Below are 24,357 nucleotides of genomic sequence, written 5' to 3' on the forward strand. Positions count from 1 at the left end.
ACTAGGTGTGACGCTCGACCCTCACAAGGACACTAGGGGTGACGCTCGACCCTCACAAGGACACTAGGTGTGACGCTCGACCCTCACAAGGACACTAGGTGTGACGCTCGACGCTCACAAGGACACTAGGTGTGACGCTCGACCCTCACAAGGACACCAGGTGTGACGCTCGACGCTCACAAGGACACTAGGTGTGACGCTCGACCCTCACAAGGACACTAGGGGTGACGCTCGACCCTCACAAGGACACTAGGCGTGACATTCGACGCTCACAAGGACACTAGGCGTGACACTCGACGCTCACAAGGACACTAGGCGTGACACTCGACGCTCACAAGGACACTAGGCGTGACACTCGACGCTCACAAGGACACTAGGCGTGACACTCGACGCTCACAAGGACACTAGGCGTGACATTCGACGCTCACAAGGACACTAGGCGTGACACTCGACGCTCACAAGGACACTAGGCGTGACACTCGACGCTCACAAGGACACTAGGTGTGACACTTGAGGCAAATAGCATCGATACATTGAAGGGGAAGCTGGATGAACACATGAGGGAGAAAGGAATAGTCTGATAGGGTTAGATGAAGTAGGAAGGGAGGAGCGTTGTGTGGAGCATAAACACTGGCGTGGACCAGTTGGGCCGAATGACCTGTTACTGGGCTGAAGACCAGATGTAATTCGATGCTCACAAGGGCACTATATGTGACACTCAATCCAAGACCGAATTCAAAAAGGAACAACTTTATTAAGGTTTAAAACGTTATACAAAGCAGCATTCATCAGTCTGGCCTCTGCTTACATCTTCAATCTTGCTGGAGCGGTGGGCAGCAAACCAGTTGACTGATTGGAATATTACCAGACACCGATTGTTAAGGAACCGTCCCCTTATGATATGAAACATGGATGCTTACTGAGCACGGTCATAACATTGCACTACAGGTGTACAGTCGAGAGTCCCCAAAAAATCTCACAGCAACACAATGAGACGCGGAACGAAGAGAGGGACAGTACCAGGTAACAAAATAAGCATTCTGCATTCCATTTGACAGGAAAAGGAAGTCTAAAAGGAGACAACAACAGAAGCCGTGCAGGGAGCAGCCATCTTGTGCTGTGGAATCCTGGCAGATAGTCGCTATGACAAGGTAGCAGATATTGGAGGCTCCATTTTAAATTGCGTTGGAAAACCAAAACAAAACATACGCAACAAAGGCCTATCGGCCTGGTCAACCTTTGGCTCTTTGCAGCGCCCGAATGCTCTTGTGTCACTCTAGGAGTCTCCGCAGGGCTGGATAATCATCCTCGGAGCTCAGCATTCCTGAGATAAAAGAAAGAACTTGCATTTATACGGAGCTTTTCACGGTCTCAGGTCGTCCCAAAGAGCTTTACAGCCAATGACGTACTTCTGAAGCGCGGTGGCTGTTGTAATCTCGGAAACACGGCAGCCAATTTTGCGCACAGCAAGATCCCACAAACAGCACCGTGACAATGACCAGGTAATCTGTTTTTTTTAGTGATGTTGATTGAGGGATAAATATTGACCAGGACACCGGAGAGAAGCCCCCTGCTCTTCTTCAAAATAGTGGCCGTGGGATCTTTTACATCCACCTGAGAGGGCGGACGGGGCCTCGGTTTTAATGTCTCATGCGAAAGACGTCCACCTCCGACAGCGTGGCACTCCCTCAGTACTGGGAGTGTCAGCCTGGATTATGTGATCAAGTTTCTGGAGTGGGGCTCGATCCCACGACCTTCTGACCCCACGGCAAAATAGAGCCTGGGGCACGAATGAAGTGCTTGGAAGTGGTCTAGCTGAAGAATGGCCGTCCTTTGAAGACTCAGTACAGCCAATGGAGCCCCTCTTGGTCAAAGAATCATAGAAGAACCACAGAATCATTACAGCACAGGAGGAGGCCAATCGGCCCATCGAGCCCGTGCCGGCTCTTGGTAAGAGCAATCCAGTTAGTCCCATTCCCTCGCTCTTTCCCCGTAGCCCTGCAAATTTTTTCCCTTCAAGTATTTATCCAATTCCTTTTGAAAGCCACGATTGAATCTGCTCCCACCACCATGCAATAGTTACTCCGTGACGCCAATGACGCAGTCAACCATGTAGCCTTGGGCGATGCCAGTCAGCGCCCTGTTGAAAAGAGCACCGTCATGGGTGGCGGGCGAGGGAGCAGATTTTGGTTGGCCAGTGATGCTGCCCACTGTCGAATATCTGGCCGACCCTCACCTTCCAGGCTCGCACCTGAAGAACAGCCGCTTCGGAACATGGCACCTGTGGAACGACACAAAGGCCGGAGGTTTCTGAGGCCCCGCAACATAGGCAGGGCCTTTCACCCAGCGGGCAACTCATCGGAGAATCGATGGTGTCAGAGAGAGGGAGAATGGGAAAGGGAACAGGGCTGAATCCCAAATTGCTCAATATTCCAGAGACCATGAATAAAGGGCAGAGACCATTAACAAAGGGGCAGAGACCATTAATAAAGGGGCAGAGACCATTAATAAAGGACCAGAGAACATTAATAAAGGGGCAGAGACCATTAATTAAGGGGCAGAGACCATTAATAAAGGGGCAGAGACTATTAATAATGGAACAGAGACCATTAATAAAGGGACAGAGACCATTAACAAAGGGGCACAGACCATTAATAAAGGGACAGAGACCATTAGTAAAGGACCAGAGACCATTAATAAAGGGGTAGAGACCATTAATAAAGGACCAGAGACCATTCATAAAGGGGCAGAGACCATTAATAAAGGGGCAGAGACCATTCGTAAAGGACCAGAGACCATTAATAAAGGACCAGAGATCATTAGTAAAGGACCAGAGACCATTAATAAAGGGGTAGAGACCATTAATAAAGGACCAGAGACCATTAAAAAAGGACCCAAGACCATTAATAAAGGGGCAGAGACCATTAATAAAGGACCAGAGACCACTAGTAAAGGACCAGAGACCATTAATAAAGGGGAAGAGACCATTAATAAAGGACCAGAGACCAATAATAAAGGGACAGAGACCATTACTAAATGACCAGAGACCATTAGTAAAGGACCAGAGACCATTAATAAAGGACCAGAGACCACTAGTAAAGGACCAGTGACCATTAATAAAGGGGAAGAGACCATTAATAAAGGACCAGAGACGATTAATAAAGGACCAGAGACCATTAATAAAGGGGCAGAGACCATGAATAAAGGACCAGAGACAATTAATAAAGGACCAGTGACCATTAATAAAGGACCATAGACCATTAATAAAGGACCAGACACCATTAATAAAGGGGCAGAGACCATTAATAAAGGACCAGAGACCATTAATAAAGGGGAAGAGACCATTAATAAAGGGGAAGAGACCATTAATAAAGGACCAGAGACCATTAATAAAGGACCAGAGACCATTAAAAAAGGACCAGAGAACATTAATAACGGGGCAGAGACCATTAATAAAGGACCAGAGACCATTAATAAAGGGACAGAGACCATTAATAAAGGGGCAGAGACCATTAATAAAGGACCAGAGACCATTAATAAAGGGATAGAGACCATTAATAAAGGGGCAGAGACCATGAAAAAATAACCAGAGACCATTAATAGAGGGACAGAGACCATTAATAAAGGACCAGAGACCATTAATAAAGGGACAGAGACCATTAATAAAGGACCAGAGACCATTACTAAAGGACCAGAGACCATTAGTAAAGGACCAGAGACCATTAATAAAGGACCAGAGACCATTAATAAAGGACCAGTGAACATTACTAAAGGACCAGAGGCCATTAGTAAAGGACCAGAGACCATTACTAAAGGACCAGAGACCATTAGTAAAGGACCAGAGACCATTAATAAAGGACCAGAGAACATTACTAAAGGACCAGAGGCCATTAGTAAAGGACCAGAGACCATTACTAAAGGACCAGAGACCATTAATAAAGGGACAGAGACCATTAATAAAGGGACAGAGACCATTAACAAAGGGGCAGAGACCATTAATAAAGGGGCAGAGACCATTAGTAAAGAACCAGAGACCATTAATAAAGGACCAGAGACCAATAATAAAGGACCAGAGACCATTAATAAAGGACCAGAGACCATTAATAAAGGGGCAGAGACCATTAATAAAGGACCAGAGACCAATAATAAAGGACCAGAGACCATTAATAAAGGACCAGAGACCATTAATAAAGGGGCAGAGACCATTAGTAAAGAACCAGAGACCATTAATAAAGGACCAGAGACCAATAATAAAGGACCAGAGACCAATAATAAAGGACCAGAGACCATTAATAAAGGGGCAGAGACCATTAATAAATGGGCAGAGACTATTAATAAAGGGGCAGAGACCATTAACAAAGGAACAGAGACCATTAATAAAGGGGCAGAGACCATTAATAAAGGGGCAGAGACTATTAATAAAGTAACAGAGACCATTAATAAAGGACCAGAGACCATTACCAAAGGGGCAGAGACCATTAATAAAGGGGCAGAGACCATAAATAAAGGACCAGAGACCATTAATAAATGACCAGAGACCAATAATAAAGGACCAGAGATCATTAATAAAGGGGCAGAGACTATTAATAAAGGACCAGTGACAATTAATAAAGGACCAGAGACCATTAATCAAGGACCAGAGACCATTAATAAAGGGGCAGAGACCATTAATAAGGGACCCGAGACCAATAATAAATGACCAGAGACCAATAATAAAGGACCAGAGACCATTAATAAAGGGGCAGAGACTATTAATAAAGGGGCAGAGACAATTAATAAAGGGGCAGAGACCATTACTAAAGGGACAGAGACCATTCGTAAAGGACCAGAGACCATTAATAAAGGGGCAGATACCATTAATAAAGGACCAGAGACCATTAATAAAGGGGCAGAGACCATTAATAAAGTGGCAGAGACCATTAATAAAGGACCAGAGACCATTAATAAATGGACAGCGACCATTAATAAAGGACTAGAGACAATTAATGAAGGGGCAGAGACCATTAATAAAGGACCAGAGACCATTAATAAAGGGGCAGACACCAGTAATAAAGGGGCAGAGACCATTAATAAAGGACCAGAGACCATTAATAAAGGGGCAGAGACCATTAATAAAGGGGCAGATACCATTAATAAAGGGGCAGAGACCATTAGTAAAGGACCAGAGACCATTAATAAAGGGGAAGAGACCATTAATGAAGGACCAGAGACCATTAATTAAGGACCAGAGACCAATAATAAAGAGACGGAGATCATTAATAAAGGACCAGAGACCTTTAGCAAAGGACCATAGACCATTAATAAAGGGGAAGAGACCATTAATAAAGGGGCAGAGACCATTAATAAGGGACCCGAGACCAATAATAAAGGGGCAGAGACCATTAATAAAGGACCAGAGACCATGAATAAAGGACCAGAGACCAATAATAAAGAGACAGAGATCATTAATAAAGGACCAGAGACCTTTAGTAAAGGACCATAGACCATTAATAAAGGGGAAGAGACCATTAATAAAGGACCAGAGACCAGTAATAAAGGACCAGAGACCATTAATAAAGGGGCAGAGACCATGAATAAAGGACCAGAGACAATTAATAAAGGACCAGTGACCATTAATAAAGGACCAGAGACCATTAATAAAGGACCAGACATCATTAATAAAGGGGCAGAGACCATTAATAAAGGACCAGAGACCATTAATAAAGGGGAAGAGACCATTAATAAAAGGGAAGAGACCATTAATAAAGGACCAGAGACCATTAGTAAAGGACCAGAGACCATTAATAAAGGACCAGAGACCACTAGTAAAGGACCATAGACCATTAATAAAGGGGCAGAAACCAATAATAAAGGACCAGAGACCAATAATAAAGGGACAGAGACCATTAATAAAGGGGCAGAGACCATTAATAAAGGACCAGAGACCATTAATAAAGGGGCAGACACCAGTAATAAAGGGGCAGAGACCATTAATAAAGGACCAGAGACCATTAATAAAGGGGCAGAGACCATTAATAAAGGGGCAGATACCATTAATAAAGGGGCAGAGACCATTAGTAAAGGACCAGAGACCATTAATAAAGGGGAAGAGACCATTAATGAAGGACCAGAGACCATTAATAAAGGACCAGAGACCAATAATAAAGAGACGGAGATCATTAATAAAGGATCAGAGACCTTTAGCAAAGGACCATAGACCATTAATAAAGGGGAAGAGACCATTAATAAAGGGGCAGAGACCATTAATAAGGGACCCGAGACCAATAATAAAGGGGCAGAGACCATTAATAAAGGACCAGAGACCATGAATAAAGGACCAGAGACCAATAATAAAGAGACAGAGATCATTAATAAAGGACCAGAGACCATTAGTAAAGGACCATAGACCATTAATAAAGGGGAAGAGACCATTAATAAAGGACCAGAGACCAGTAATAAAGGACCAGAGACCATTAATAAAGGGGCAGAGACCATGAATAAAGGACCAGAGACAATTAATAAAGGACCAGTGACCATTAATAAAGGACCAGAGACCATTAATAAAGGACCAGACATCATTAATAAAGGGGCAGAGACCATTAATAAAGGACCAGAGACCATTAATAAAGGGGAAGAGACCATTAATAAAAGGGAAGAGACCATTAATAAAGGACCAGAGACCATTAGTAAAGGACCATAGACCATTAATAAAGGGGAAGAGACCATTAATAAAGGACCAGAGACCAGTAATAAAGGACCAGAGACCATTAATAAAGGGGCAGAGACCATGAATAAAGGACCAGAGCCAATTAATAAAGGACCAGTGACCATTAATAAAGGACCAGAGACCATTAATAAAGGACCAGAGACCATTAATAAAGGGGAAGAGACCATTAATAAAAGGGAAGAGACCATTAATAAAGGACCAGAGACCATTAGTAAAGGACCAGAGACCATTAATAAAGGACCAGAGACCACTAGTAAAGGACCAGTGACCATTAATAAAGGGGAAGAGACCATTAATAAAGGACCAGAGACGATTAATAAAGGACCAGTGACCATTAATAAAGGACCAGAGACCATTAATAAAGGACCAGACATCATTAATAAAGGGGCAGAGACCATTAATAAAGGACCAGAGACCATTAATAAAGGGGAAGAGACCATTAATAAAGGACCAGAGACCATTAATAAAGGACCAGAGAACATTAATAAAGGGACGGAGACCATTAATAACGGGGCAGAGACCATTAATAAAGGACCAGAGACCATTAATTAAGGGACAGAGACCATTAATAAAGGGCCAGAGACCATTAATAAAGGACCAGAGACCATTAATAAAGGGACAGCGACCATTAATAAAGGGGCAGAGACCATGAAAAAAGAACCAGAGACCATTAATAGAGGGACAGAGACCATTAATAAAGGACCAGAGACCATTAATAAAGGACCAGAGACCATAAATAAAGGACCAGAGACCATTAATAAAGGACCAGAGACCAATAATAAAGGACCAGGGACCTTTAATAAAGGACCAGAGACCATTAATAAAGGACCAGAGACCATAAATAAAGGACCAGAGACCATTAATAAAGGACCAGAGACAATTAATAAAGGACCAGAGACCATTAATAAAGGACCAGAGACCATTAATAAAGGACCAGAGGCCATAAATAACGGACCAGAGACCATTAATAAAGGACCTGGGACCATTAATAAAGGACCAGAGACCATTAATAAAGGACCAGAGACCATTAATAAAGGACCAGAGACAATTAATAAAGGACCAGAGACCATTAATAAAGGACCAGAGACCATTAATAAAGGACCAGAAACCATTAATAAAGGATCAGGGACCATTAATAAAGGACCAGAGACCATTCAAGAGGACCAGAGACCATCAATAAAGGGGCAGAGACCATTAATAAAGGACCAGAGACCAATAATAAAGGGACAGAGACCATTAATAAAGGGGCAGAGACCATTAATAAAGGGACAGAGACCATTAATAAAGGACCAGGGACCATTAATATAGGACCAGAGACCATTAATAAAGGACCAGAGACCATTAATAAAGGACCACAGTCCATTAATAAAAGACCAGAGACCAATAATAAAGGACCAGAGACCATTAATATAGGACCAGAGACCAATAATAAAGGACCAGAGACCATTAATATAGGACCAGAGACCTTTAATAAAGGACCAGAGACCATAAATAAAGGACCAGAGACCATAAATAAAGGACCAGGGACCATTAATATAGGACCAGAGACCTTTAATAAAGGACCAGAGACCATAAATAAAGGACCAGAGACCATAAATAAAGGACCAGAGACCATTAATAAAGGACCAGAGACCATTAATAAAGGACCAGAGACCATAAATAAAGGACCAGAGACCATTAATAAAGGAGCAGAGACCATTAATAAAGGAGCAGAGACAATTAATAAAGGACCAGAGACCATAAATAAAGGACCAGAGACCATAAATAAAGGACCAGAGACCATTAATAAAGGACCAGAGACCATTAATAAAGGAGCAGAGACAATTAATAAAGGACCAGAGACCATTAATAAAGGACCAGAGACCATAATTAACGGACCAGAGACCATTAATAAAGGACCTGGGACCATTAATAAAGGACCAGAGACCATTAATAAAGGAGCAGAGACCATTAATAAAGGACCAGAGACAATTAATAAAGGACCAGAGACCATTAATAAAGGACCAGAGACCATTAATAACGGACCATAGACCATTAATAAAGGACCAGAAACCATTAATAAAGGATCAGGGACCATTAATAAAGGACCAGAGACCATTAATAAAGGAGCAGAAACCATTAATAAAGGATCAGGGACCATTAATAAAGGACCAGAGACCATTAATAAAGGACCAGAGACAATTAATAAAGGACCAGAGACCATTAATAAAGGATCAGAGACCATTAATAAAGGACCAGAGACCATTAATAACGGACCATAGACCATTAATAAAGGACCAGAAACCATTAATAAAGGATCAGGGACCATTAATAAAGGACCAGAGACCATTCAAGAGGACCAGAGACCATTAATAAAGGGGCAGAAACCAATAATAAAGGACCAGAGACCAATAATAAAGGGACAGAGACCATTAATAAAGGGGCAGAGACCATTAATGAAGGGACAGAGACCATTCATAAAGGGACAGAGACCAATAATAAAGGGACAGAGTCCATTAATAAAGGGGCAGAGACCATTAATAAAGACCAGAGACCATTAATAAAGGACCAGAGTCCATTAATAAAGGGGCACAGACCATTAATAAAGGACCAGAGACCATTAATAAAGGACCAGAGGCCAATAATAAAGGATCAGGGACCATTAATAAAGGACCAGAGACCATTAATAAAGGACCAGGGACCATTAATATAGGACCAGAGACCATTAATAAAGGACCAGAGACCATTAATAAAGGACCACAGTCCATTAATAAAGGACCAGAGACCAATAATAAAGGACCAGAGACCTTTAATAAAGGACCAGAGACCATAAATAAAGGACCAGAGACCATTAATAAAGGACCAGAGACCATAAATAACGGACCAGAGACCATTAATAAAGGACCTGGGACCATTAATAAAGGACCAGAGACCATTAATAAAGGACAAGAGACCATAAATAAAGGACTAGAGACCATTAATAAAGGAGCAGAGACCATTAATAAAGGACCAGAGACCATTAATAAAGGAGCAGAGACAATTAATAAAGGACCAGAGACCATTAATAAAGGAGCAGAGACAATTAATAAAGGACCAGAGACCATTAATAAAGGGGCAGAGACCATTAATAAAGGACCAGAGACCATTAATAAAGGACCAGAGACCATTAATAAAGGAGCAGAAACAATTAATAAAGGAGCAGAGACCATTAATAAAGGACCAGAGACCATTAATAAAGGACCAGAGACCATTAATAAAGGACCCGAGACCATTAGTAAAGGACCAGAGACCATTAATAAAGGACCAGAGACCATTAATAAAGGACCAGAGACCATTAATAAAGGACCAGAGACCATTAATAAAGGAGCAGAAACAATTAATAAAGGACCAGAGACCATTAATAAAGGACCCGAGACCATTAATAAAGGACCAGAGACCATTAATAAAGGACCAGAGACCATTAATAAAGGACCAGAGACCATTAATAAAGGACCAGAGACCATTAATAACGGACCATAGACCATTAATAAAGGACCAGAAACCATTAATAAAGGATCAGGGACCATTAATAAAGGACCAGAGACCATTCAAGAGGACCAGAGACCATTAATAAAGGGGCAGAAACCAATAATAAAGGACCAGAGACCAATAATAAAGGGACAGAGACCATTAATAAAGGGGCAGAGACCATTAATAAAGGACCAGAGACCATTAATAAAGGGGCAGACACCAGTAATAAAGGGGCAGAGACCATTAATAAAGGACCAGAGACCATTAATAAAGGGGCAGAGACCATTAATAAAGGGGCAGATACCATTAATAAAGGGGCAGAGACCATTAGTAAAGGACCAGAGACCATTAATAAAGGGGAAGAGACCATTAATGAAGGACCAGAGACCATTAATAAAGGACCAGAGACCAATAATAAAGAGACGGAGATCATTAATAAAGGACCAGAGACCTTTAGCAAAGGACCATAGACCATTAATAAAGGGGAAGAGACCATTAATAAAGGGGCAGAGACCATTAATAAGGGACCCGAGACCAATAATAAAGGGGCAGAGACCATTAATAAAGGACCAGAGACCATGAATAAAGGACCAGAGACCAATAATAAAGAGACAGAGATCATTAATAAAGGACCAGAGACCATTAGTAAAGGACCATAGACCATTAATAAAGGGGAAGAGACCATTAATAAAGGACCAGAGACCAGTAATAAAGGACCAGAGACCATTAATAAAGGGGCAGAGACCATGAATAAAGGACCAGAGACAATTAATAAAGGACCAGTGACCATTAATAAAGGACCAGAGACCATTAATAAAGGACCAGACATCATTAATAAAGGGGCAGAGACCATTAATAAAGGACCAGACACCATTAATAAAGGGGAAGAGACCATTAATAAAAGGGAAGAGACCATTAATAAAGGACCAGAGACCATTAGTAAAGGACCATAGACCATTAATAAAGGGGAAGAGACCATTAATAAAGGACCAGAGACCAGTAATAAAGGACCAGAGACCATTAATAAAGGGGCAGAGACAATGAATAAAGGACCAGAGCCAATTAATAAAGGACCAGAGACCATTAATAAAGGGGAAGAGACCATTAATAAAAGGGAAGAGACCATTAATAAAGGACCAGAGACCATTAGTAAAGGACCAGAGACCATTAATAAAGGACCAGAGACCACTAGTAAAGGACCAGTGACCATTAATAAAGGGGAAGAGACCATTAATATAGGACCAGAGACGATTAATAAAGGACCAGTGACCATTAATAAAGGACCAGAGACCATTAATAAAGGACCAGACATCATTAATAAAGGGGCAGAGACCATTAATAAAGGACCAGAGACCATTAATAAAGGGGAAGAGACCATTAATAAAGGGACAGCGACCATTAATAAGGGGGCAGAGACCATGAAAAAAGAACCAGAGACCATTAATAGAGGGACAGAGACCATTAATAAAGGACCAGAGACCATTAATAAAGGACCAGAGACCATTAATAAAGGACCAGAGACCATGAATAAAGGACCAGAGACCATTAATAAAGGACCAGAGACCAATAATAAAGGACCAGGGACCTTTAATAAAGGACCAGAGACCATTAATAAAGGACCAGAGACCATAAATAAAGGACCAGAGACCATTAATAAAGGACCAGAGACAATTAATAAAGGACCAGAGACCATTAATAAAGGACCAGAGACCATTAATAAAGGACCAGAGGCCATAAATAACGGACCAGAGACCATTAATAAAGGACCAGAGACCATTAATAAAGGACCAGAGACCATTAATAAAGGACCAGAGACCATTAATAAAGGACCAGAGACCATTAATAAAGGACCAGAGACCATTAATAAAGGACCAGAAACCATTAATAAAGGATCAGGGACCATTAATAAAGGACCAGAGACCATTCAAGAGGACCAGAGACCATCAATAAAGGGGCAGAGACCATTAATAAAGGACCAGAGACCAATAATAAAGGGACAGAGACCATTAATAAAGGGGCAGAGACCATTAATAAAGGGACAGAGACCATTAATAAAGGACCAGGGACCATTAATATAGGACCAGAGACCATTAATAAAGGACCAGAGACCATTAATAAAGGACCACAGTCCATTAATAAAAGACCAGAGACCAATAATAAATGACCAGAGACCATTAATATAGGACCAGAGACCAATAATAAAGGACCAGAGACCATTAATATAGGACCAGAGACCTTTAATAAAGGACCAGAGACCATAAATAAAGGACCAGAGACCATAAATAAAGGACCAGGGACCATTAATATAGGACCAGAGACCTTTAATAAAGGACCAGAGACCATAAATAAAGGACCAGAGACCATAAATAAAGGACCAGAGACCATTAATAAAGGACCAGAGACCATTAATAAAGGACCAGAGACCATAAATAACGGACCAGAGACCATTAATAAAGGACCAGAGACCATTAATAAAGGACCAGAGACCATTAATAAAGGAGCAGAGACCATTAATCAAGGACCAGAGACCATTAATAAAGGACCAGAGACCATTAATAAAGGACCAGAGACCATTAATAAAGGAGCAGAGACCATTAATAAAGGACCAGTGACCATTAATAAAGGGGAAGAGACCATTAATAAAGGACCAGAGACGATTAATAAAGGACCAGTGACCATTAATAAAGGACCAGAGACCATTAATAAAGGACCAGACATCATTAATAAAGGGGCAGAGACCATTAATAAAGGACCAGAGACCATTAATAAAGGGGAAGAGACCATTAATAAAGGGACAGCGACCATTAATAAGGGGGCAGAGACCATGAAAAAAGAACCAGAGACCATTAATAGAGGGACAGAGACCATTAATAAAGGACCAGAGACCATTAATAAAGGACCAGAGACCATTAATAAAGGACCAGAGACCATGAATAAAGGACCAGAGACCATTAATAAAGGACCAGAGACCAATAATAAAGGACCAGGGACCTTTAATAAAGGACCAGAGACCATTAATAAAGGACCAGAGACCATAAATAAAGGACCAGAGACCATTAATAAAGGACCAGAGACAATTAATAAAGGACCAGAGACCATTAATAAAGGACCAGAGACCATTAATAAAGGACCAGAGGCCATAAATAACGGACCAGAGACCATTAATAAAGGACCTGGGACCATTAATAAAGGACCAGAGACCATTAATAAAGGACCAGAGACCATTAATAAAGGACCAGAGACAATTAATAAAGGACCAGAGACCATTAATAAAGGACCAGAGACCATTAATAAAGGACCAGAAACCATTAATAAAGGATCAGGGACCATTAATAAAGGACCAGAGACCATTCAAGAGGACCAGAGACCATCAATAAAGGGGCAGAGACCATTAATAAAGGACCAGAGACCAATAATAAAGGGACAGAGACCATTAATAAAGGGGCAGAGACCATTAATAAAGGGACAGAGACCATTAATAAAGGACCAGGGACCATTAATATAGGACCAGAGACCATTAATAAAGGACCAGAGACCATTAATAAAGGACCACAGTCCATTAATAAAAGACCAGAGACCAATAATAAAGGACCAGAGACCATTAATATAGGACCAGAGACCAATAATAAAGGACCAGAGACCATTAATATAGGACCAGAGACCTTTAATAAAGGACCAGAGACCATAAATAAAGGACCAGAGACCATAAATAAAGGACCAGGGACCATTAATATAGGACCAGAGACCTTTAATAAAGGACCAGAGACCATAAATAAAGGACCAGAGACCATAAATAAAGGACCAGAGACCATTAATAAAGGACCAGAGACCATTAATAAAGGACCAGAGACCATAAATAACGGACCAGAGACCATTAATAAAGGACCAGAGACCATTAATAAAGGACCAGAGACCATTAATAAAGGAGCAGAGACCATTAATCAAGGACCAGAGACCATTAATAAAGGACCAGAGACCATTAATAAAGGACCAGAGACCATTAATAAAGGAGCAGAGACCATTAATAAAGGAGCAGAGACAATTAATAAAGGACCAGAGACCATAAATAAAGGACCAGAGACCATAAATAAAGGACCAGAGACCATTAATAAAGGACCAGAGACCATTAATAAAGGAGCAGAGACAATTAATAAAGGACCAGAGACCATTAATAAAGGACCAGAGACCATTAATAAAGGACCAGAGACCATAAATAACGGACCAGAGACCATTAATAAAGGACCTGGGACCATTAATAAAGGACCAGAGACCATTAATAAAGGAGCAGAGACCATTAATAAAGGACCAGAGACAATTAATAAAGGACCAGAGACCATTAATAAAGGACCAGAGACCATTAATAACGGACCATAGACCATTAATAAAGGACCAGAAACCATTAATAAAGGATCAGGGACCATTAATAAAGGACCAGAGACCATTAATAAAGGAGCAGAAACCATTAATAAAGGATCAGGGACCATTAATAAAGGACCAGAGACCATTAATAAAGGACCAGAGACAATTAATAAAGGACCAGAGACCATTAATAAAGGATCAGAGACCATTAATAAAGGACCAGAGACCATTAATAACGGACCATAGACCATTAATAAAGGACCAGAAACCATTAATAAAGGATCAGGGACCATTAATAAAGGACCAGAGACCATTCAAGAGGACCAGAGACCATTAATAAAGGGGCAGAAACCAATAATAAAGGACCAGAGACCAATAATAAAGGGACAGAGACCATTAATAAAGGGGCAGAGACCATTAATGAAGGGACAGAGACCATTCATAAAGGGACAGAGACCAATAATAAAGGGACAGAGTCCATTAATAAAGGGGCAGAGACCATTAATAAAGACCAGAGACCATTAATAAAGGACCAGAGTCCATTAATAAAGGGGCACAGACCATTAATAAAGGACCAGAGACCATTAATAAAGGACCAGAAACCATTAATAAAGGATCAGGGACCATTAATAAAGGACCAGAGACCATTCAAGAGGACCAGAGACCATTAATATAGGACCAGAGACCATTAATAAAGGACCAGAGACCATTAATAAAGGACCACAGTCCATTAATAAAGGACCAGAGACCAATAATAAAGGACCAGAGACCTTTAATAAAGGACCAGAGACCATAAATAAAGGACCAGAGACCATTAATAAAGGACCAGAGACCATAAATAACGGACCAGAGACCATTAATAAAGGACCTGGGACCATTAATAAAGGACCAGAGACCATTAATAAAGGACCAGAGACCATAAATAAAGGACTAGAGACCATTAATAAAGGACCAGAGACCATTAATAAAGGACCAGAGACCATTAATAAAGGAGCAGAGACCATTAATAAAGGACCAGAGACCATTAATAAAGGAGCAGAGACAATTAATAAAGGACCAGAGACCATTAATAAAGGAGCAGAGACAATTAATAAAGGACCAGAGACCATTAATAAAGGGGCAGAGACCATTAATAAAGGACCAGAGACCATTAATAAAGGACCAGAGACCATTAATAAAGGAGCAGAAACAATTAATAAAGGAGCAGAGACCATTAATAAAGGACCAGAGACCATTAATAAAGGACCAGAGACCATTAATAAAGGACCCGAGACCATTAGTAAAGGACCAGAGACCATTAATAAAGGACCAGAGACCATTAATAAAGGGGCAGAGACCATTAATAAAGGACCAGAGACCATTAATAAAGGAGCAGAAACAATTAATAAAGGACCAGAGACCATTAATAAAGGACCAGAGACCATTAATAAAGGACCAGAGACCATTAATAAAGGACCAGAGACCATTAATAAAGGACCAGAGACCATAAATAACAGACCAGAGACCATTAATAAAGGACCAGAGACCATTAATAAAGGACCAGAGACCATTAATAAAGGAGCAGAGACCATTAATAAAGGACCAGAGACCATTAATAAAGGACCAGAGACCATTAATAAAGGACCAGAGACCATTAATAAAGGACCAGAGACCATTAATAAAGGACCAGAGACCATTGATAAAGGACCCGAGACCATTAGTAAAGGGACAGAGTCTCAGAGCAGCCAAGGGCCTCAAGTGAAGGGGAGGAGGACCCTGCGATGCCTCGGGCTGTATGATGAGCAAGGATGCTGCAACCATTTAAATCTGTGGGGGAAAAAAAAGACAGAGAGAAATAGAGAAGAAATAAAATATTCAATGATACTGTGCTGTGAATTAAAAGGACCCACCTCGCCATCGACCTTTTCAGCAGTAGGAGCGGCCTTTCCTGGATCCATAGCACTCCTCTCCTCGAGATCCTCATACGGTTTCCTTAAACAAACAGATATTAGACATATTTTGGAAGCATTATAAAAGAACCTTTCTTTCTCAGCTGGTTAAGGCAGCGAGCAGCGGAGGCATTCACAAGGCCCAGCTCCACCCTGAGTCTGTGCTGAGTTATACACAAGGCCCAGCTCCACCCTGAGTCTGTGCTGAGTTATACACAAGGCCCAGCTCCACCCTGAGTCTGTGCTGAGTTATACACAAGGCCCAGCTCCACCCTGAGTCTGTGCTGAGTTATACACAAGGCCCCAGACCCTGAGACTGTACTGAGTTATACACAAGGCCCCAGACCCTGAGACTGTGCTGAGTTATACACAAGGCCCCAGACCCTGAGTCTGTGCTGAGTTATACACAAGGCCCCAGACCCTGAGTCTGTGCTGAGTTACACACAAGGCCCCAGACCCTGAGACTGTACTGAGTTATACACAAGGCCCCAGACCCTGAGTCTGTGCTGAGTTATACACAAGGCCCCAGACCCTGAGACTGTACTGAGTTATACACAAGGCCCCAGACCCTGAGTCTGTGCTGAGTTACACACAAGGCCCCAGACCCTGAGACTGTACTGAGTTATACACAAGGCCCCAGACCCTGAGTCTGTGCTGAGTTACACACAAGGCCCCAGACCCTGAGTCTGTGCTGAGTTACACACAAGGCCCCAGACCCTGAGACTGTACTGAGTTATACACAAGGCCCCAGACCCTGAGTCTGTGCTGAGTTATACACAAGGCCCCAGACCCTGAGTCTGTGCTGAGTTACACACAAGGCCCCAGACCCTGAGTCTGTGCTGAGTTACACACAAGGCCCCAGACCCTGAGACTGTACTGAGTTATACACAAGGCCCCAGACCCTGAGTCTGTGCTGAGTTATACACAAGGCCCCAGACCCTGAGACTGTGCTGAGTTACACACAAGGCCCCAGACCCTGAGTCTGTGCTGAGTTACACACAAGGCCCCAGACCCTGAGACTGTACTGAGTTATACACAAGGCCCAGACCCTGAGACTGTACTGAGTTATACACAAGGCCCCAGACCCTGAGACTGTACTGAGTTATACACAAGGCCCCAGACCCTGAGTCTGTGCTGAGTTATACACAAGGCCCCAGACCCTGAGACTGTACTGAGTTATACACAAGGCCCCAGACCCTGAGTCTGTGCTGAGTTATACACAAGGCCTCAGACCCTGAGACTGTACTGAGTTATACACAAGGCCCCAGACCCTGAGTCAGTACTGAGTTACACATAAGGCCCCAGACCCTGAGACTGTACTGAGTTATACACAAGGCCCCAGACCCTGAGTCTGTGCTGAGTTATACACAAGGCCCCAGACCCTGAGTCTGTGCTGAGTTACACACAAGGCCCCAGACCCTGAGACTGTGCTGAGTTACACACAAGGCCCCAGACCCTGAGACTGTACTGAGTTATACACAAGGCCCCAGACCCTGAGACTGTACTGAGTTACACACAAGGCACCAGACCCTGAGTCTGTGCTGAGTTATACACAAGGCCCCAGACCCTGAGTCTGTGCTGAGTTATACACAAGGCCCCAGGGCCTGAGTTGGTGTTGAGTTATACACAAGTCCCCAGGCCCTGAGTTTTAGAGGAGCGCAGAGATCTCGGAGGGTTGTAGGGCTGCCTAAGCTCATCTGCTGCTGAAACCCTCATCCACACCTTTGTTACCTCTGGACTGGACTATTCCAATGCTCTTCTGACCGGCCTCCCATCTTCCACCCTCCATAAACTCCAGTTCATCCAAAACTCTGCTGCCCGTATCCTAACTCGCACCAAGTCCCGTTCACCCATCACCCCCTGTGCTCACTGACCTGCATTGGCTCCCGGTCTGGAAACACCTCAATTTTAAAATTCTCATCCTCCTGTTCAAAATCCCTCCATGGCATCACCCCTCCCTATCTCTATAACCTCCTCCAGCCCCACAACCCTCCGAGATCTCTGCGCCCCTCCAATTCTGGCCTCTTGCGCCTCCCCGATTTTCATTGCTCCACCATTGGCGGCCATGCCTTCAGTCGCCTAGGCCCTAAGCTCTGGAATCCCCTCCCTAAACCTCTCTGCCTCTCCACCTCTCTCTCTCTCCTCCTTCCCTTAACCAACATCACTAAAAAACAAATGATCTGTGCTGTCTGTGGGATCTTGCTGTGCGCAAATTGGCTGCCAGGTTTCCTACATTACAACAGTGCCTACACTCAAAAAAAAAAGCATTTCATTGGCTGTAAAGCGCTGTGGGACACCCTGTGGTCATGAAAGATGCTATATAAATGCAAATCTTTTCTTCATGGTGTTGATCTCTATTGGAGGGAAGCTACATGTGATGTTTTCTCTCCATCGTTCGAAATCCACACTGACCAGCGGCCTCTGATGCCATCTTTAGCGGATGTGTGGGCATTGGTTGAGTACCAACATCGGGTCATCGAGTTACATCGAAACTACAGCACAGAAACAGGCCATTCGGCCCAACTGGTCCATGCCGGCATTTATGCTCCACACGAGCCTCCTCCCTCCCTACTTCATCTCACCCTATCAGCATATCCTTCTATTCCTTTCTCCCTCTTGCGTTTATCTAGCTTCCCCTTAAATGCATCGATGCTATTCACCTCAACTACTCCTTGTGGTAGCGAGTTCCACATTCTCACCAGAAGTTTCTCCTGAATTCCCTATTGGATTTATTAGTGACTATCTTATATTGATGACCTCTAGTTTTGGACTGCCCCACAAGTGGAAACATCTTTTCTACGTCTACCCGATCAAACCCTTTCATTATCTTAAAGACCTCTATCAGGTCTCCCCCCTCAGCCTTTTTTCTAGAGAAAAGAGCCCCCAGCCTGTTCAGCCTTTCCTGATAGGTATGTCCTCTCAATCCTGGTATCATCCTTGTGAGTCTGAGTCAGCTGCAGTACTGCGCCAACCCCCCATGGTTAAATAGTCTCCCAAGTCCCAACTCTCCAGGCTCAAATATGAAGGATTCTACTCGGGCGTCAGACAATGGGACCCTAGTGTGTGTCCGGGTCTTTAAGGGGAGGGGGGAGAAAGTGGAGGAGGGAGGGGGAAATCAAAGGATGTCAAATGGGGGAGTGTACTTGTGCCTTCTACCAGCGGTAGAGGTGACTCATTTGCTTGGTTGTCATGGCAGCAACCTGGGCTTGAACATTCCAATGGCCGTTAACCCAAAATGGAGGCAGAATCGAGGCCTGGCATTGTGCGATTTTGCGACGTGCACTCCAAGGATTTTAAACCCCTTAGCTACCACACGGTGTGATGGAGGCGACTAGCATAGATGCATTTAAGGGGAGGCTAGATAAGTACATGAGGGAGAAAAGGAATAGAAGGGTGTACTGATCGGGTGAGATGAAGTAGGGAGGGAGGAGGCTCGTGTGGAGCATAAACACCGGCATGGACCAGTTGGGCCGAATGGCCTGTTTCTGTGCTGTACGTTCTATGTAAGCTTCAGGATGTGGGGGTGATGTTGTTTTGCTAGGGAAATGTGAAAGGCTTACTCACTTTTCCGTCTTCTCCTTGTAGTAGCACATGTAGTATGCTATGGTGGTGAAGAAAGCAACGAGCATTAATGTCACGATGATTCCAATGATCATCCCAGCCCTGTTTAGTGGTTTGGGCTCCCCATGACGATCTGTGGAACAGTAACGTCAAATTGCGTGAGAGATACATAAAGGAGGCCAGAGGCAAATAGAGATATTTAATGGCTTTACAGATAAAATTCTTCCCCTTGTCTTAAAACCATCCCACTGTCTTGCCCCTCCCTGTCCCTGTGACCTCCTCCAATCTTACAACCCCTCCCGACCTCTTCATTACTTCCAATCTTGTATAGCTCTTCCCTCCATTGGCCCCGCCTTCAGCCGCCTAGGCCCCACGCTTGGGAATTCTGTCCCTAAACCCCTCCGCCTCTCCACCACCCTTCCCTCTTATAAGACTCTCCTTGAAACCCACTTCTTTCCCCAAGCTTTTTGTTTCGCCTCATAATCTCTATCTCCTCGGCTTGGCACCTGTTTCTCTCCAGTGTTTTGGGATGTTTGTCTCTGTTGAAGGTGTCAGAGAAAGGCAAGTTATTGTTGGTTGACGGTGGGATATAGTGAAGACACAATAGGATACACTTGGATATAGAAGTAACTATGGGTGACAACAGAACACACAGGGTACACAATGGGGTACACTTGGAAAAAAGAAGTTACACTATGAGTAATACCAGGACACAGAGGGTACGCAATGGGGTACACTTGGATATAGAAGTTACACAATGAGTAATAACAGGACACAGAGGGTACACAATGAGGTACACTTGGATATAGAAGTTACACTATGGGTGACAACAGAACACAGAGGATATACAATAGATGACAGTGGGATATGAGATAAACAATGGGTGACAGTGGGATTATAGATATGCAATGGAATGTGAAGGATAAACAATGGGGTACACTGGGATAGAGAGGGCATAAAGTGGGGTTCAATGGGATATAGAATATACATAATGGTGTAGAGTGGGATAGAGAGGGCACAAATTGGGGTTCAATGGGATATAGAGTATACATAATGGGGTAGAGTGGGATAGAGAGGGCATAAAGTGGGGTTCAATGGGATATAGAGTACATACAATGGAATACAACGGGATTGAGAGGGCTCAAAGTGGGGTTCAATGGGATATAGAGTATACATAATGGGGTAGAGTGGGATAGAGAGGGCATAAAGTGGGGTTCAATGGGATATAGAGTACATACAATGGAATACAACGGGATTGAGAGGGCTCAAAGTGGGGTTCAATGGGATATAGAGTATACATAATGGGGTAGAGTGAGATCGAGTGTAAAGCAGTGCTGCAAATACGAGTCTCATTATAGAAACTGCCCGCGTTTCATTTCCATTAATTTTAATGGTGAGCTCCCTGACCCCCCACCCCCTGCGATCTGTTCCCTCGGGGGTAATTTTAACCTAACTCACGGGATGGGGTGGAACGCTAGTTTGACCCTCCCCCCGCCCGATATTACTCTCCACGGACTTGAACGGAGAGTAAAATCGGGGCAGGATGTAAAAGCAGTGTTGACCCCCACCCCCCCCTCCGATCCTGTCAGTTTCCCCATGGGCGGGTTAGGTTAAAATGACCCCCTTAGCTTTTTTTTTTAGTTGCTTATGTTATGTTGCGTTAATAAATTATCATAAATTATGGGCTCGACACTCCTGCTGGCGATATCAGTGGACAAACGGTATCATGTGGTGTTCCTCCGTCTGCTATCTGATTGGAGATTGGTTAGCGCCTCTGTTAAAATGGCGCAGAGAGGGATGTCACATGAGTACCTAAAATGTTCGTCCTCTAAACTCGCCCTGATTGAGCGATTACCGCCCTGGTAAGGTTTAATCTGACAGCGGATGTTAAACACTGTACTCCTGAGGAGTTCCATTACCTCCTGAGTGGCTTTCTTCAGCAATGGGTGGAATAACTGTTGGAAAAAGAAAGGGATAAAATGTTACAATAAAATCCTCCCTCTCCCACTTGAAGCCGCTTTACTATTACCCTGTTGTGTTACTCGCAGCATTCGGACGGGGAGTCACAGGCACGCAATTCCCCGGTGAGCTGCGGGCACTGAAATGGGCAATTTGGCTCACTCTTCTTACTATTTTGCCTCATTAAGGTGTCAGCCATGGCTTCATGGGAGGCACTCTTCCCCTACTGCTAGCATGCAAAGGTCGTGGGTTCACGTCCCCGCTCCAGAGGCTTGAGCACAAAACTCCGGGCGTGACGCTCCCACTGCAGTACCGCGGGAGTGCCGCACTGTCAGAGGTGCCGTCTTTCGGATGAGACGTTAAACCGAGGCCCCCTGCCTCCTCTCTCCGGTTGGACGTCAAAGATCCCACGGCCACTATTTCAAGGAAGAACAGGGGAGTTCTCCCTGGTGTCCTTGTCCAATATCGAGCCCTCAAGTAACATCACGGAAAAAAAAACAGATGATCCGGTCATTATCACATTGCTGTTTGTGGGATCTTGCTGTGCGCAAATTGGCTGCCGGGTTTCTTACAACATCTTCAAAAGTACTTCATTGGCTTTAAACCGCTTTGGGACGTCCTGAGGTTGTGAAAGGCGCTATATAAACGCAAGCCTTTCTTTTTATTTTTCCCCATGATATTATTACCCGCTTTGCCCTTTTCTCCTGACGGCGATGCCTCTGGTGGGTACGGTTCCACGGGTAGCTCACACAAGTGGCCGTTCCTCACGCTATTCGATCATGTGGGCATCGCAGCCCCAGCCCGACCTTTCCCTCAACCCCCACGCACGGAAACGTTCCAGCAGGGGTCGCTGCATAGAGTCCAGGAGCAGGAATTCCGGTCGAAGATCACCCCCTGTCAACCTCCCCATGTCCCCCCCCCCAATTCAGAGGCACCAAGATGATTCTAGTGTCCTCAGCTGGGATCGATTTACTCTGCACAGTTCTGTTTGGCTCACCTCCACGCCTGGCAATACATTTCCATACTAAGCCACTAGGGGCGCTGAAAGGCCAATGTTGAAACAGTTGGGCCAATGTTGAGGCATCGAGCAAGGAAATTATGCTAAATCTTTATAAATCACTGGTTTGGCCTCAGCTGAAGTATTGTGTCCAATTCTGGGCACCGCACTTTAGGAAGGATGTCAAGGCCTTGGAGAGGGTGCAGAGGAGATTTACTAGAATGGTACCAGGGATGAGGGACCTCAGTTGCGTGGAGAGACTGGAGAAGCTGGGGTTGTTCTCCTTGTAGCAGAGAAGGTTAAGGGGAGATTTAATCGAGGTGATCAAAATCACGAAGGGTTTTGGATAGAGTAAATAAGGAAAATGTGTTTCCAGCAGCAGGAGGGCCGGTAACCAGAGGACACAGATTTAAGGTAATTGGCAAAAGAACCAGAGGGGGAGATGAGAAGAATTTTTTTTACGCAGCGAGTTGTTATGATCTGGAATGCGCTGCCTGAAAGGGCGGTGGAAGCAGATTCAATAATAACTTTCAATAGGGAATTGGATATATACTTGAAAAGGAAAAAATTTGCAGGGCTATGGGGAAAGAGCTAGGGGGGAGTGGGACTAATTGGATAACTCGTTCAAAGGGCCATCACGGGTATGATGGGCCGAACGGCCTCCCTCTGTGCTGTATGATTCTATGAAATAGTCACGGTGAAGCTGAAAGGGACCTTGGAGTTTAAGTGGACTCGACGCTGAATATGTCCGGCCAATGCAGAGCAGCAGTCAACAATGTAGACAAAAGAGTAGAATACAAGTCAGATGAAGTGATAATTGAACTGTCCGGTGTTCTGGGCTCGAGCAAGGTGTCCAGTCCTGGTCGCCGAAACACACTGGGATCATTGGGATCACCGAAATTGCCCCTTGTTCTGATCTTAACTTGTCACGTTGTATCCCGACAGATCAATCCTCACTCCGCGTTGGATCAAGGGTTAAGTAGCTCTCGTATAAATCATTGGAAAACTTACCTCCACCATGCTCTATCTCATTGTTATCCCCACTTGCGGCTGCAAGAAATACACAGAGAAAAAAATAAATCACGCATAAGTAATAAAACCTCCAGTTTATTTGTGAATAATGAGATAACTGTTCGCCCACTCTAATGTTCTATCTCCCAACTGGAAGGTGCTGACCAATACTGATATATGAGGGAGGGATTTTGACTCACCCCGCCTGACGGGAACTGGGCGGGCTCACGTTTAAAAAGCTGTGCGGAGGCTTGCTTTAAGTGGCCAGCCGTAGCGCTCTCGCCTCTGAGTCAGAAGGTCGTGGGTTCAAGTCCCCACTCCAGAGGCACGAGCACAAAATCTAGGCT

General features: G+C 43.7%; 1 protein-coding gene across 1 annotated transcript in view; it reads right to left on the reverse strand.

Annotated features, from left to right (window-relative positions):
• Positions 1-734: 734 nt before the first annotated feature.
• Positions 735-24,357, reverse strand: part of LOC137304934 (CD166 antigen-like) — a 47,353-nt gene continuing 23,730 nt past the window's right edge. The window contains exons 9-13 of the mRNA XM_067973719.1: positions 24,011-24,049; positions 21,963-21,998; positions 20,047-20,176; positions 16,444-16,525; positions 735-1,324 (exon numbers count right to left, since the gene is read on the reverse strand). Of these exons, the coding sequence (XP_067829820.1) occupies positions 1,316-1,324; positions 16,444-16,525; positions 20,047-20,176; positions 21,963-21,998; positions 24,011-24,049 (296 nt within the window). The 3' untranslated portion in view covers positions 735-1,315. The remainder of the gene's footprint in view (positions 1,325-16,443; positions 16,526-20,046; positions 20,177-21,962; positions 21,999-24,010; positions 24,050-24,357) is intronic.

This window comes from Heptranchias perlo, chromosome 39 (genome assembly GCF_035084215.1).
Source record: "Heptranchias perlo isolate sHepPer1 chromosome 39, sHepPer1.hap1, whole genome shotgun sequence".
Taxonomy (NCBI): Eukaryota; Metazoa; Chordata; class Chondrichthyes; order Hexanchiformes; family Hexanchidae; genus Heptranchias; species Heptranchias perlo.